Below are 15,865 nucleotides of genomic sequence, written 5' to 3' on the forward strand. Positions count from 1 at the left end.
TTTTCTAAGTCTATTTTTTGTAAATTGTACATAACACACACCAAGGTGGTTCAGCAGGTAAGGATACCATTGATTGGTTGTTGACCTTTATAAACATAAAATAGACATATTTTTCTCACAAAATACATAAACAGTTAATATCTGCTCAGATATCTGAATTATATTCTCACAGACTCCTCTTATATTTGTAATTTCCTCTCTTACACTCTTCTCATGAGAGAAGCTATTGACTTCATTATTGCATTTCACCCGCGGACAGGCTTGCCACCCATGAACATGTTTTCTGTTTGCATTTGATCATTGTAGACATCTGTTGTACAATTAAAGAAAATCCACAAATGTGACATGGACCTCACATAGAGTATTGCATGGTCCTGACTTATCACACTTTTTTTGTTTCTATTAAAACACTTTATATTTTGTGTTAAAAGCTTCATTCCTTTGGTTTTCTCTTTTCTCCATCTATTGCTTTGCTTATGAAAACAGGATTCTCTGTCTTCTTCCTCGTCATCCTTGACTGCTTTCTCTGGTGATGTAAGTTCTGTGGCTCGCAAATCAATCAACTCTCCACCCAAAAGGGAGCAGTCCATTGGTTTGGGGAGCATGTATCTGTACTGTGCATTAAGTCTAAAGGAATCACTTGAGTTTCGAGTACAGTGACTGTGTTTGAAATAGTCTCTCTGAAATCTCTTTGAGATGAAGTAGGGTATTTGGCATCACATGAGTTGAGTAGCATGATGCTTTGAGCCAACCTTTTTTCTGCATACCTGAATAATAGTTTCCACTGATAATGGTGTGTGTTGATAAATTGCATAGACAGTTACATTGTTTGTGTGTACCTGTCCACGTGTAAACATACAATGACAGCTCGGACATGTAGTAGGGATTAAGGAAAACATTCAAGCTTTATACCCTGGTGGATTTGTATTCAGGCTTTATAAATCTTTTTAGATCTTATTGCCCCAATGCGTAAGTAGGTAGATGGATACTTCACCCACCTTTTTTGGATGATTCCAACTTCTCAATTGTGAACAGAGAAAAAAAGATCCAAAAAGTTGTGGTTCAAGCAGACCTGTTTCTTTATTACATGTGAAGTTTATTCAAAGTGTGGACGTGGTTTGGTCGCCTTACATACTCATACGTCCCGTCCCCATTCCTCCATCCTTGTTGGGCATCCTCCAACAGGGGGATGGTACCAGAACCTTCGGCAGAAAAAAATTATGCTTCACGTTAAACGGCGCCACACCTGTGTCCCTTTTTTCACACGGACCATGTCGGACCTGGCATCCAGCGCTTTCCGCTTGCTCCCGGTTTGTTTTTTTTCAATTCTTATTTCATTTCCCTTCAGTGCCTCACCTCCCCAGGCACATGTCGGCCACAGGAGAGTCACAATATGTGCGACCGCTCCTTCCCAGCCTTGGACCTCCATGCAGTCTGTCTTGAGTGTTTGGGGCCCGACCACCGATGGTACTCATGTGCGGACTGCAGCGCTCTTTGTCACAGGTCATTGAAGAATTGATTGCCGCTGTGGAGTGAGATCTTCTCCACTTCTCCCCCTCTCCACCTTAAGGACTTCGACTCCCGGGCCTCTTGTCAAGACAAGGTAGGACCTCTGTTCAGCACGGGTCCACAGCGTGGAGACTCCTTCCCCGGGATTTACATGGATTGGGGTTCCTCGCATTCAGGTTCTGACAGGCACAAGGCCTCTAAGGTTACTGGCTCTGAGGGGCCTCTCGGGGGCCTGGGGTCTTTTCTCTGTGGTCTGAGGGCAGATATGAGGCATTCCAGGCTACCAGCACCCAATCTGAGGGGTCAAGGGACACTACCTCAGACGGACAATCAGACTCGTTCTCTTCTACCCCAGGGGGTAAGAGTCCTTTCACGACTAGGTCCAGCACAGCTACCGGCACAGGTGCTGAGGGCTCCCAGCCTACCGGAGGTCACTCCGAGGCCGTCACACAGGGCGTTTCGACTACCGCCTACCAGAGGGATCTCTAGGGTCAACGTCTCTGCTTCGGGTGGAAGACCCAAGCTGTATACTCTTGTGTCTGAGGCCTCTCCTGGATCAGGGCCTCCGTCTACGCCCTCCCATGGCGTGGCGCAAGGCTTCAAAATGGCAGAGCGGCACGTGGCGGAGCCTGCCAGGCAGACGGCCATCTTGGATTCGGCTGAGGGTCCATCATTGCTTTCGTCCATCGAGTGGGCTTTGCAGGACGATTCCACCCCCTTCTTTACTGAAGCAGCAGCAGGTCCTACGGTGCAGGGTTTTGGTACCCATCACAACCCTACAGCCGCACGGACCAGGCGCCTCAGCGCTTTGATCAGGAGCAGAGGCCCAATGCCTCAGAGGGCAAGGCTCCTAGGGACCTGGTGGCTAGTGAGGACTGCTTCTTCGAACGCTTCCTCTTCCTCATGCGTTCACCTCAGATGAAGGTGCTCCTGAAGGACGTTGTGAGGGAGGTTATCCCCCAGGTGACGCCACCTGTGCCCCCTCCGGTGGGGACTCCACCTGTTCCGGCTCTCCAGTGCCAGTCCCTCCTCCGGTTCAGGCCCTACCGGTCGTGCTGACCACTCCACCTCCTCCTGTACCACCAATGCCTCCTCCCCAACCGCAATTGTCTACAGATCGGGACCTGGGGGGGGACCCTGCTGGCACCTGTGTCCCAGGGCACAGATTCCCCTTGGCTCTTTGAAAAGGGTTGGGGGGGCAAAGGAGGATTGATGACGTTAATGACGATGATGCCCATGAAGATGAGCCCTGGGCATCCGTTAAGGCCTCTCATGAATGTCTCCAGGGCCTGGCAGAGTTCTTGGGGGTCCCTCTTCCTGTGAAAGCCCACCAGGAGACCGGGCATGCTCGCAGAGGTCTTGAGCAAATGCACCACGACCGGGTTGGGCATTCTGCTCCAGAAGGACATGCTGCAGGTGGCACAGAAGGTCTGGCAGAAGCCCAGGGCCAACGCCCTGACGATCAAGAAGTTGGACAGTAGGTTAAGGCTGACGGATCGGTAGCCAGTCTTCTTTGCCTCCCACCCGCAGCCCCATTCCTCTGTGGTGGCTGGAGCCTCCTTATATTATCCTCTTGCTCCACAGGAGCCACCTCCAGTTGCCTCTCCAAGGAGGACAAAGTCCTTGAGTCCTTGGGAAAGCGATGTAACTCCATCTCGGGAATGCATCTGCGGCAGGCCAACGTGGACGCACTCCTGGCCGTGGCTAACCAGAAGCTGTGACGGGAGCTTGGGGAAATTTCTGCCCGACCTCCCGTCGGACAAACATGCCTCCTTCAAGGCCGGTCTGGCAGATGCCTGGGCCATTGCGCAGGACCTCATTGAGTCTTCGGTCTTCCACATTGACCCAGCCAGCAGAGGGCTGCATCTTGGGGTCGAGATGAGAAGGACGGCCTGGACGCACTCCACCAAGTTTTCATCTGACCTGCAGGAACTGATCCTATATCTACCCTTTGAGGGCATGGACCTTTTTCATTCGTCCACCAATGATGAATTGACAAAAAAGAAAACCTCCACTAAACCCGCAAGGTCCTTGGCCATCCTGACAAAGCCCGGTCAGAAATCCTTCTCTCAATCCCAGGGTAGGACTGAGTTCAAACCCTGAACCTTCTCCGGCTTGAAGGGTTTCAGATAATGCAGTAGGCGGAGGCTTGACAGTCGCCCAGCGACAACAGAAAAAAGCAGCAGAGGACGTCACGCAGGTTTTTCCACTCCCCTTCCTCTGCCCCTCCTCTGACGCCAAGAAACAGTGGCGTCAGGGGTGGGGAACAAAGCTCACCTGTGGGGGGCCATTTGGCTCTGTTCCAGGACACCTGGAAGCGTCTTTTCAGCAACCTGTGGATCCTATTTGTGGTCTCCATGGGCTTCAGCCTTCCTCTTCCTCGGCCCCTACCGTCCTCTCCTCCTCTTCGTCAGATCGGGACCCCAGCTCTTTTACGGGAAGTCCTTTTGCTCTTGGAGATGCAGGTGATAGAACCGGTTCCTCTTGTAGACAGGGGCTTCGGTTATTATTCCAGGATTTTTGCGGTACCCAAGAACAACCAGGCTGGCCTGAGGATAGTCGTGACCTGTCATTTCTAAACCTGTCTACCACTGGTTCAAGATGATTACTCCCGCGCACTTAGCCGAGTATGTATTCGTATATGTCAACCGCATCGGAATTTTCTGCAGTTCACGATTATGTCGTACCACTTCCATTACAAAGTACTGCCGTTCTGCCTGAACTCAACCCCTGCAGTGGCGGACCTTCTCCACTTGCAGGGCCTTTATCCTTACCTGGACTGGTTGGTGAGGGCGAGGTCGTGCACTTCTGCCAGAGATTGGCAGATACCCTTCATCAGCTGGGATTTTCCCTCAACCTGAGTAAATCACAGTTAGTCCCGTCTCAGGATCTGGTCTTCCTAGGGGAGCATTGAAACACTACAGTTTAGTGGTTCACCCCTGAGAGGCTGATGTCCCTCCGCAAGGCAGTGGGGCAATTTCTGGCCAACACGACCACCTCAGCATGGTGGTTCCAGCACATTCTGGGCCTGATGGCCTCCTGCGTGCTGACAGTTTAGCACGCCGCCTCAAGATGAGGCGCCTCCAACTCCACCTAGTGGCCAATTGGGATCAAGAGACGGTTTCTCAGTCGGACAGGATGGAAATTCCAACGCTCCTTTTGCCCGATCTTCACTGGTGGCTAATGGATGGCAATGTTTCAGTGGATGCCCCCTTCACCCGAACGGAGCCTACCTTGCTGGTGATGATGGACTTCTCTCTTTCGGACTGGGGGGCTCCTCTGGAGGGCTATACGATTCATGGAGCCTGGTCCAGGACGCAAATCATTCTGTCCAAGCTCAGGGCAGTGGGCCTGGCCCACGAGGCATTTTTGCCCCTAATCAGTGACAAGTCGGTTCTGGTTAGGAAGGACAATTCTACTACAATGTTTTACCTGAACAAGCAGTGTGGCACCCGTTCCCCCCTCCTATGCACATAGGCAGTTTCGATCTGGGAATGGGCCCTTACTGAAAGGATCTGGATTTCGGCAGTCCACCTGCCGGGGATAGCAATGCAGAAGAGGATCAACTGAGTGGCTTGAGGTGCAACACTTACGAGTGGGAGTTGAACAACAACTCCTTGTTGCCCCTGTTCCGGCATTGGGGATTCGTTCGCCTCTCCCCTGAATACTAAGTGCCCCCAGTTTGCATCATGACCAGGTCAGGGTCGGGATCACTGGGAGACGCCTTCCGGCACTGCTGGCACTGCTGCAGGTGTTAAGCGTTCCCACCCACCCCTCTGCTGTAGCGGACCCTCCAAAAGTTCAGAGCCTCTGTGGGCTGCAGCCTCGTCCTGGTTGCCCCCCCACTAGCCTTCAAGACCCTGGTTTTCGGATCTGCTGCAGTTGTGCTCCCTGGGTCCCGTCCATCTTCCGATCCCCAGCAGGGGCTTCCTGACCCAGCAGGGCGGGCAGTGAAGAATCAGGACCCGGCCAAACTGGCCCTGGAGGCCTGGCTCCTGTTCAGCTGAGGCTTCAGCATGCTCAGTTTTCATATGACAACTGGGATATCATTCAGCTGGCCAGGAGGCCCTCAACTCGGCTCCAGTCCAAAAGCAAATGGAGTAGGTGCTGCCATTGGGCTTGCAACAAGGGTCTGGACCCTGTCACCTGTCCTCTGGGTGATGTTTTGCCTTTTTCAGCACACCTGGCTCATTCTGGAGTTTAGGTGCATACTTGCTGCAGTTATTTGGCGGCCATCGGGGCTTACAAGAATTCCCCTGGGCATGTGTTTTCTGCGGCCAACCCAGTGGTTGAGGCCCACCTTGAGCGGTTGTCTAGGCTTTTTCTGTCGGTGCACAGGCCGCATCTGGTCTAGGGCCTCAATGTGGTTCTGGCAGCTTTGCAACGCAGACACAGTGGTGGTGAGGTGTGCACTAAGGGGTCAAGAAAATGTCCTTTAATATACTCTGGAAAAAATTGCAAGATGGCCACCGGGGAGTGAGGACGTGTTCCTCTGAGCTCCGTCCTGGGCCTAGCAATGTAGCACTGGGCCAGCGGACGAAGGAGACCATCTCGGCTTCCTCGGAGGAGCAGGACCCAATAGAGACGCATCCAGAGAATGAGTGCTGACTCCGACCCCCACACCCTGGATCGCTGAAGCGGCAGAGCAAGCAGAGTGCTGACTGAGGTGGTGGAGTGCAGAGAAGCGGGAAACTCCACTCCGGTGGGATCTGCGACCTTCTCCCCTGTGGGGGACGAGAAGAGGATACAGAGCGTGTCCCGGCACGCCCGAACTTGAAAGAAGTCTCAGAACGACTCCCGAAGTGCCGGGGGAGGCAGAGCAAGAGGCGGGGGAGTTGTACCTGAGGGGACCGCAGACACCGGCAACTGGGCGCAAAATGCAACAACCGGGCACAGGAGTAACGAGGTGAAGTGGCTGGGCAGCCTGTGAGTGTGCTCACGGTGCCCATCAGGACATAGAACGCATGAGATTTGAAACGGGCCGGTGGGCAGACCAAAAGAGATCCGACTCGCTACTTGCCAGATACTGAGCCCTGCAACTCGCAGCAAGCCGCGGGGAAGCAGTGGAGGGGGGTAGGGGCAGGAAGTCAACATGTGTTAGTGAAACGGCTGAAGGCTCTAAGCACCAAGTCCTGGACATGCTTGACCTGAGTGAGAGAGAGGACGATTGCCTGGGTTAACAAGGTGCAGAGCGGGGAATGCCCCGGGGGGGTGGAGGGGACGAGGAGACAAGAAATGTAGCTAGCGGGCTAATTGGCAAGGCCCACGGGCCGTGGGCCCCTTAGACAGACTAAGCTGCTCCCAGCCACAGGAGAACCGAAGTCCCCCAGGGAAGAGCAGGGAGGTAGCGCTCTGGGAAAGAAGCAAGGATTATTGGGACACAGCCCAACAACAGGGGGCAAGGATTTTACGGCATCAGCAGCCGGAGCAATGAGGTGAAGAAGCAGAGTCTGACCAAACAAGGAGAGCTGGTTACTGCCTCGACACTACAAGAGGTCTCAGTAGAACCACCAGACATCGCTCGGAGAGAAGCCGTGAGGCGGCCACAAGGGGGAAGAGAGGTCGGGCCCTGGAGGAAGTGAAACCAGTAAGAAAGCAGTGAACGCGTCTCCCAGATGTCAGGCCAGGAAGGGAAGAGCACACCGCCTTGGCAAAAACAAAATCCCGCCACCACGAAGGACAACTTGAAAACTACTGGTCACCACGCAGGGAGAGAGCATCGACTGCAACTGGGGAAGCCCAAGGCCAAGAAGGAGGGAATATGGCCGCAGAGTCAGGAGAGATGGCTCTAAATAAAGAAGACCTGAAAGAGTGCCTCAGAGACCTGGAGGGGAGGATGATGACGACCTTCCAGGATCAGTTCACCTCACTTAAAGAGGAACTTTGCAGCTCCCTGAAGGAGATCAGAGGGGAGGTGAAAGAGCTGGGAGCCAGGGTGGACATTGTGGAACAGGGCTGACTGTGACATCAGAGGACACGAGACAAAATAATGAACTGCTGGAGCAGCTGGCAAGGGTATCCCAAAACTTGGAGATACAAGCCGAGGACATGGAAAATCGCTCCAGACGCTCTAACGTTAGGATAAAGGGTCCCTGTGAGTCAGTAAATGACGCAGAACTGCAGGGAGCGGTACAACAATTCTTCGGGACAGGGAAATGGGAAAAGTTGGGGGGGATTTGGGGAAGTAGAAGGGTGCGTTGCTCAGCTTGTAGCACGATGGGGTGAGAGCACTCCCAACAAGAGGCACCACATACAGTAGAAAATGGTACTTAGGATTCTAACCCACAATGTTAGGGGCCTGAATACCCCAGCGAAACGCATGAAAGTGGGAATGCAAATTAAACGTGGCCCTGCGGATATAATGATGCTTCAAGAAACACACATCCGGAAGCTAGATGGGACCATTGTTCGGTTTAGACAGTTCTCACAAATATATTGGGCAAATGCGCAGGGGAAGACTGCAGGGGTGCTAATAGGGCTTAAAGCACAGGTCACTCGATCTCAGGTGGACGCTCACGGACGATAGTTATTTCTACACGTACAGATGCACCAGAAATGAGTGACTCTAGCGACGGATGGATGGATTTTTAAGAGAAATGGTGAATAAACTAGAAAACTTTGCGGTGGGGGAGATAATTATGACAGGAGACTTCAACATAGCCTGAGACCCGACGAAAGGCAGAAGTACAGGGGAGGGTTCGGGGGGCAGGCTCCTTCTAGGGCAATACAGAGGTATTTGAGAATGTGGCCCTCAGAGACGTGTGGCGGGTTAAGAGGGAGAAGGAGAATGAATATACCTGTGTCTCACATGTCCACCGGACTCTATCAAGAATAGATTGTGTGGGTTTTGGCCAGAACAATGGGGTTGGTGGAGGATGTAGAACTAGGATTGATTGCAATTCTCAACCACGCGCCCATACTGTTAACCATGCAGTGCAGAGGGCTATGGTCATGGAATTTCCCCCAAGAAATACTGCATGACTCAGTGATGACGGAGGAACTAGGCAGTAAAAAAGAGAAGTACTTTGCATTAAAAAACATGCGAGGCTTATCATTAGAAGCTCTCTGGGATGCCTTAAAGGCAACAACACAGGGGTAATTAAAAAACACTCAGGGGCCAGAAAACCCGGCAGCGCAAGGAAGTTGAGAAAGACCTAGAATCCCAATTTGCACGAGGTGATGCACGCTGTGGCGGGGACTGGGGGAAGGAAAAACAGGGACCTTTACAAAAGAATGAAGGAACTACGGAGTCAACATCCCGGCAGCGTGGAGAGTGCATTACAGGGAATGAAACAGAGATACTGTGTCCAAGCCAATAAAGTAGATAGATTATTGGCTAGACAGTTGAGAAGGAAAGAGTTGAACCGCACCATTACACGCGTCAGGCAGCCGGGCAGCACGTGGGCGACAAACTCTTCAGGCCATATCTGCAGCCTTCGCAGGGTTCTATGACAACCTATACACCTTGGATCGCCCAGAACGAGGAGCGATTGAACAATATCTTAATCGGCTGCCCCTGCCCAAATTGTCGCCTATGGTTAGGGAGAGATTGGAGGAAGACATAAGAGAGGAAGAGGTCGAGGCGATAATAAAAGCCCTGCTTAGAAACAAGGCGCCGGGACCGGATGGGCACCCGCCGAGTTTTTATAAAATATACAGCAAGCAGCTGATCCCGCGACTCGTGGATCCCTTCAACTCTATGGGACGAAAGGGGTGTGTGACACAAACGATGGCAGAAGCTAAAGTGTTGGTCTTTGAGAAGCCTGCAAAGACACAACGAAATGCGGGTCATGCAGGCCCATAGCCCTGCTGAACATAGATGCAAAAATGTATACTAGTGTTTTGGCGGCGAGACTAAATCCCATCCTCCCGACCCTGATAGGGACAGATCAATCAGGATTTATTAAAGGGCATCAGATGGGGGACAACACGAGACAGATAATACACCTGGTAGAAAAAGCGGCCGTGCAAAAGTTCCCCTCCATATTGGTCTCACTCAATGCCGAGAAGGCCTTCGACCGTGTAGAATGGCCGTTCCTATTTTTCATGGGGATGGGCTCGGTACAGATGGGCTTATACAGAGATGGGCTCCATACAGATGGGCTTATACAGAGAATCAAGGCAAGCTATAACTGCCCATCGATGCGCCTCTCCATTAACTACCAGCTATCCCGAAACATAAATATCACAAGGGGGAACTGTCCCTGCTCCTTTACGCAGTATTCCTGGAGCCATTATTAATATCAATTAGGCAGAACCCACACATTATTAATGGCATCCCATTCGGGGGGGAGAAGCATAAAACCGCAGCGTTTACAGATGACATGATGCTGTCCATGACACATGTAGAGAGGTCGATCTCTGCCCTACTAGCAGAACTAACCGTGATAGAGCAAGTGGGGGGGGGTGGCTGAAAATAAATGTCAGTCAGAACTGCTGCGTCTGGGACAATCAGAGGCACAACTGGCAGCCTTGCCCACATACTCTGTTCACCGTAGCAACCGACTGTGCAAGGTGTTTGGGGGTAAACATAGCCCATTTGATGCCCAAAATGGACGGGAAGAACTACCCTATGCTATTAGCCCAAATTAGCGCGAACCTGGGGAAGTGGTCGCTCCTACGGGCGTCATGGTTGGGTAGTATCGCCACCATTAAGATGGTAATGCTCCCAGGGTGCTCTATTACTTCCAAGCGCTTCCCATCCAGATCCTGCAACTCTTCTTTAAAGATCTCCAAAGGATAGTACAACGTTTTCTCTGGCAAGGTAAGCAACCTAGAGTGGCCTTGGAGACATTGATGGTGCCTAAGAACAGAGGGGTACTTGGCCTCTCAAATTTCCTGAAATACCACGACGCAGCTCAACTACCGGTAATAAGGGAGTGGCTAACAGGGGATATGACAAAACCCTGGACAAGAATGGATTAAGCAGTAGCAGGATCTCCCTTAGAAGGAATACTATGGCTCCACAAACGGGACAGACCCCAGAACACTCGCATTAGCCAGGTTATTCCAGTGACGTGCAATATATGAGATTGTTTAGTAGATCAGGGGGGTATATCTATGCGCCCATCCACCTTTACTCCGCTATTTGGGAACCTTCAGTTCTCCCCATGGTTGGGTCGGGGCTCGTTCAACCAATGGATTAAGGTGGGCTGTAAGAAAGTGGGAGACATGGTGACTGCAGCGGTCATAAGAACCTTTGAAGAATGTAAGCAACATATGATGTGGTTGACTGAGAAAGACAGATGGGGGTACCAAGTACAGCATTGGTTAGCGCACGCAGAAATAAAATCGCCGGCTGTCAGAGACTTGCCGCCATTTGAAAAATGTGTTACCATACATACATGGGATTGACAGATGGTCTGAAAACTGTACCTGATTCTGACAGACCCAGAACCTAATAAGACCTGGGCATACATGAGGAGGTGGGAAAAGACTCTGGTGGAGGCAATCCTGAGAAACCAATGGGAGCACCTTTGGGGAAACATACAAAATCTGACCAGATCTATTCAACTTAGAGAGGCGTGGTACAAGGTCATGGCACAATGGCATTATACCCCACAGAGGTTACATGGAATGTACCCAATGTCACGCAGGGGTGTTGGAGTGGGTGTGCAGGGAGGAGGGAACTGAAGACACATATGGTGGGAATGCCCAGGTTTAAGGGGATTTTGGAAGGTGTAGGGGCTCAGATACATACAATGGTCCCATGCCCCTCGCAGCTAACTCCGAGGGTATGGATGTGTATCCTGTTTGATCCAGGATTCTCACTCCCATCTAAAAACCACAGTAAAGCCTTTATGGTAATGCTTATCGCGGCTTGGTTAGTCTTGGCTAAACGATGGAACCAGAAAGAACCCCCAACATGGGTAGAGTGGTTGCACAAGCTGTGGGGAATACTGCCAATGGGATGGGTGATGTATAGTGAGGTGGCCAAATTTCACAAGACTGGGGACTGACCCTGGAGTTTCTCAAAAGCGACTACATGAAACAGTGGTGCCTGCAAAGCCTTTGCATATTGGACATATTGTAAAAGAGCAGCGGCCACTGGAGGTTGACGCGGACCAGTGGGACCAAGCTGAAACGGAAAATACGGTTGGGGGGAGCAGGTAGGGGAGATACGTTTTGATGCTTATTGTTATAATACATAAAATGTCAATAAAAACATGATAAAAAAAATATATACTCTGTAAAATTCAATAATGACATTTCTGAGGCTTGTGGAATCTGCTTAGATCACATCTAGTGGAAGCTGCGGAGTATTAGTTTGTTTTTCGAAACTCGAAAATGGGCGTCGACACAGGGCGTGCCAGTAATACTATCCCTAGTGTGACGTCCACTGTACCCATGATCCCTCACGCGAGTAGGACCCTCAGATTGTTTTTTTCTGCCATACTGGTCGGAAGCATTTCGCGGAGTTCCTTGGCCTTAGCCATACTTTTGCTAAATATTGTTATATTTACCCATTTCTCCACCCCAACGTCGAGTCACCGAACTTCCACACTCGACGCCGGCCCAAGAAGAATTAGACAGTCGACAGTTGCACAACGGATTTGGGCCTCTGAAGGCCTCCGGCCTCGGCCCGGGCCTTGGACGGCCTCTAGCCTCGGCCCTGCAAGTAGGGAGAGTGGGGGGTAGACATACTCTACACTCTTTTGGTATATAGGTACATTCTTATATATTCCTACACTTACTAGCCCACTGCCACAAGTTGCGTATGGAGGGTACCCCTTTCCAATTCTGCCCCAAGTGCAACCGCAAGTACCCTTGGGTCGACAGGCATGCCACGTGCAATCTCTGCTTGCCGAGGGACCACCCCGAGGCGAACTGCAGAGCGTGTAGTAGGTTTAAACCGAAAACACTTAAGGACCGTTCGATCAAGCGTTGGGCCACCACGCCAGGCGTCAGGAGGCCATGACGGCGGAGGGCGCCTTCAGTGATGGCAGCGACGCCGTAGGCAACGTGGCGTCAAGAGACAGCCGAGCGCAAGTCCCCGACCTCGGAAGGTCATCCGGCAGGCGGCTATGGGGAAGACCCCCGGCGACACAAGCGCTACCCACAGCACTTCCACAAAGCACATGAAGTCCAACCGAGACTCGACGCGCACGTCGAGTTCTCGGAAAGAGGCATATAGAGAACGGTCCGAATCGGTGTCCTCTGGGCGTTCTCGATCTAGATCGCCACATGACTCCAGGCAATCATCCACTGTTGCCAAGAGTGCCTCGCTCTCCAGTGTAACGGAAGTTCGATCGTCTGAAGACAAAGCCGACTTCCATCCCCAGACCGCATTCCAGGAGTCGGCGCCCACAGACCGCGTAACGGCTGCTTCCAAGTCCTTACCTCCACGTTCTAAAGTTAGGGACACCACCCCCGAACCTCGACGCCAGGCGTCGGAAAGCTCCGCACGGGCGAAAAAACAGGGAAAACACTCTGCCGCCCACGGGGAGGGAGGAAAACAACAGAGGAAGCAATCTCAGCCTCCTCACACACCTCAAAGACTTCCCACTCCTCATAAACAGACAGACAAGTCCCAGTCCTCTGTTATCCCAAGGACACCTGCTAAAACCAGTAAGTCTAGTCAGGATAAGCCGGAGAAAGCCCCAGAAAGCATCATTCCCAGTTCTAGAGAATGGTCTAGTGATGACATAGACAGGGTTATGTCAAGGATGTTTTCATTGGCAGATTTTTGCACAAGGAACCCTGAACACTTTCTCTCCTATACTCCTGACGGGTCAGCACCTCAGGCTCTAAGGATCCAATACCTCCAAGTAAGAAGTCCCGGTTTGAAGCCCCAACACGGTCTTCGGACCCCTTCTATATACAGCCCCACTCCCAATATCAAGGGGATACATCCTTTTGTGAGGATCCAGATTTGGGCATGTTGGAAGAGCAAACTGGTACAGGCTACTATGGGGATGATGAGGACCAAGAAGAGGAAGAGGAAGACCCGGAGACCTACAGAGGAGATTCCCCCGTAGAGAAAGAACCCTCGATTACCGACTCCCCCGTCGACAATCAACCTCTCCTGAATGAAGTTCTGTCCCGAGCGGCAGAACATTTCCACATTGACACACACCTAGGGTGCTCAAGAGGAGAGGGACTTCGCAGAAGAGTTAGTGGGAGAAAGGAGGCCTGTTGCTCAGACCATCCCTATCCTTAAGTCTATTCAGAGAAGGATAGACCCTTCACTTTTAAATCCTAACCTCACCAGGGCAGTGAACCCCAGGATTGAGAAACTTTTCAGGGCAGCCCAATCAGATCCACTGTATAAAAGGGGGCATCTGAAACCGGACTCCCTAGTTGTTGCTAACACCCGTAAGAGGGCTGGAACACCCTTGTCATCGTCCGAAGCGCCTCCCGACAAGGAGAGCAAGAAACTGTATGGCTTGGGCAGGAAAGTAGCCTCCACTCCCGCCTACCAGGCAAGGATTGCCAACTCCACCACCCTGTTGGCCAGCTACAACTGCCATCAGTGGGAAGAAGTCGCGGCACTCATAGACTCCGCCACCAGAACCCTTAAAGAGCCAGTTGACACGAGTTGCGGCGGAGGGAAGAGACGTTTCCGGCTGCATTTTAAAAGCAACCTTTGATGCCGCGGATAACGCCGGCAGATTGATAGCAGAAGGAACTGTTATCAAGAGACACGCTTGGTTAAGGCAGTCTGGATTCAAAGCTGAAACCCAAGCATCTTTGTTAGATAAACCGGTGGAGCCGGATCTGTTGTTTGGTAAGGCGGTTGAGGACGCACTGAAAAATGCCAAGGACGAATATGAGACACTCAAATGCTTAGGCCAACTAACCAACAAACCCCCTAATCAGAGAGGGAATGGCAATTTTCGTCGACCACCTGGCCAAAATTCCCAGAGAGGATCTAACTATTTCCAGGGGCAGGGTACACCGTGCAACAATAATAACCAACAGTCTACCCATGGTTACGGCAGGGGTAATAAGAGGACGTGGTAAGGGTAGAGGCAGTCCCAGTAAAGGAGGCGGCACGCCTCCACCAAAATAGTGACGCTCCGTTCAGGGTCCCTTCTCACGCAACCCCAGAAGGGGGACGCATTTCCAACTTCACCCAAGTTTGGAAAGGGAGCACATCAGACAGATGGGTGCTGTCCACAGTATCCGCTGGGTACTGCATAGAACTGTTAGAGCGTCCCCAGAACCATCCTCCACGACAAAGAATACATTCTTTGGAACAGCAGAAGATCGTCCTCGAGGAGATCGTCAATCTGCTAGCAAAGGACGTGATAGAACTTGTCGCGGGACACCAGGTAAACAAGGGTATTTATTCAACTTAATTCCTTGTGCCAAAAAAAGATTTGACAATGCGCCCAGTATTGGACTTACGGCCTGCAAACAAGTATGTCAAGCCCCAAAAATTTTGCATGACTACTCTCCAAGAGGTAATCCCCCTCCTAAAAAAGGGGGATTACATGGCAACATTGGACATGAAAGATGCCTATTTTCATATTTCCATGTTCCCAGCGCACAGAAAGTACTTGCGCTTCAAGGTGGACAGTCGGCACTACCAGCTCAAGGTACTGCCCTTTGGGATAGCTTCGGCTCCAGGGGTATTCCCCAAGGTACTAGCTGTGGTGGCAGCACACCTGCGAAGGGAGGCAATCCCGGTGTACCCTTACCTGGACGACTGGCTCATCACGGGGGAGACCCCAGTCATTTGCAGAACAAACATTCAAAGGACAATCGACCTCCTCTTCGAATTGGGCTTCTCAATAAACGAGAAAAAGTCAAGTCTGGTGCCAAGCACCTCCAAACAGTTCCTAGGAGCTATCCTAGACACTCAAGAAGGGTTGACTTTTCCTTCCGAGGAAAGAATTCGGAATATACTGCTGCAAATTCCGCAATATCCGTCCGGTCGCCAGATAACGGTACGCAAAGCAATGCGGTTGCTGGGCATGATGGCGTCATGCATTTATCTGGTCTCCCATGCGTGCCTGCGCATGCGTCCCATGCAGGAATGGTTGGCGAAACAGTGGTCTCAGGCAAGTGGTCAGTGGGACGATCTAGTGGTCGTTTCGCCAACACTTGTACAAAGCCTAAACTGATGGACAAGAGAAAATCTGTCCAAGGGGAAACCCTTTTACGATCCCGAGATACAGGCGGTAGTCACAACCGAAGAATGCCTGACAGGGTGGGGTGCTCACCATCTCCACCACACAGCTCAGGGTCTCTGGTCTCACTCAGTGGCCAAGAATCACATCAACCTGCTGGAGCTTCTGGCAGTATTCAGAGTGCTTCAAGCGTTTGAGCCCCACCTGTTGAACCTGTCAGTGCAGACCTTGACAGACAGCACAACAGCAATGTTTTACCTAAACAAGCAGGGAGGGACTCG

General features: G+C 51.6%; 1 protein-coding gene across 2 annotated transcripts in view; it reads left to right on the top strand.

Annotated features, from left to right (window-relative positions):
- The window catches only part of CDC42BPA (CDC42 binding protein kinase alpha), a 1,600,792-nt gene that overhangs the window by 1,206,560 nt on the left and 378,367 nt on the right, over positions 1-15,865 (top strand). Inside the window, exon 22 of one of the 2 annotated variants that reach the window (XM_069608679.1) lies at positions 487-534. The exons of the other annotated variant lie outside the window; for it this stretch is intronic. Coding sequence (XP_069464780.1) covers positions 487-534 — 48 coding nt within the window. The remainder of the gene's footprint in view (positions 1-486; positions 535-15,865) is intronic. 2 annotated transcript variants of the gene reach the window in all.

This window comes from Ambystoma mexicanum, chromosome 4q (assembly GCF_040938575.1).
Source record: "Ambystoma mexicanum isolate Mex_15411 chromosome 4q, UKY_AmexF1_1, whole genome shotgun sequence".
Classification (NCBI taxonomy): Eukaryota; Metazoa; Chordata; class Amphibia; order Caudata; family Ambystomatidae; genus Ambystoma; species Ambystoma mexicanum.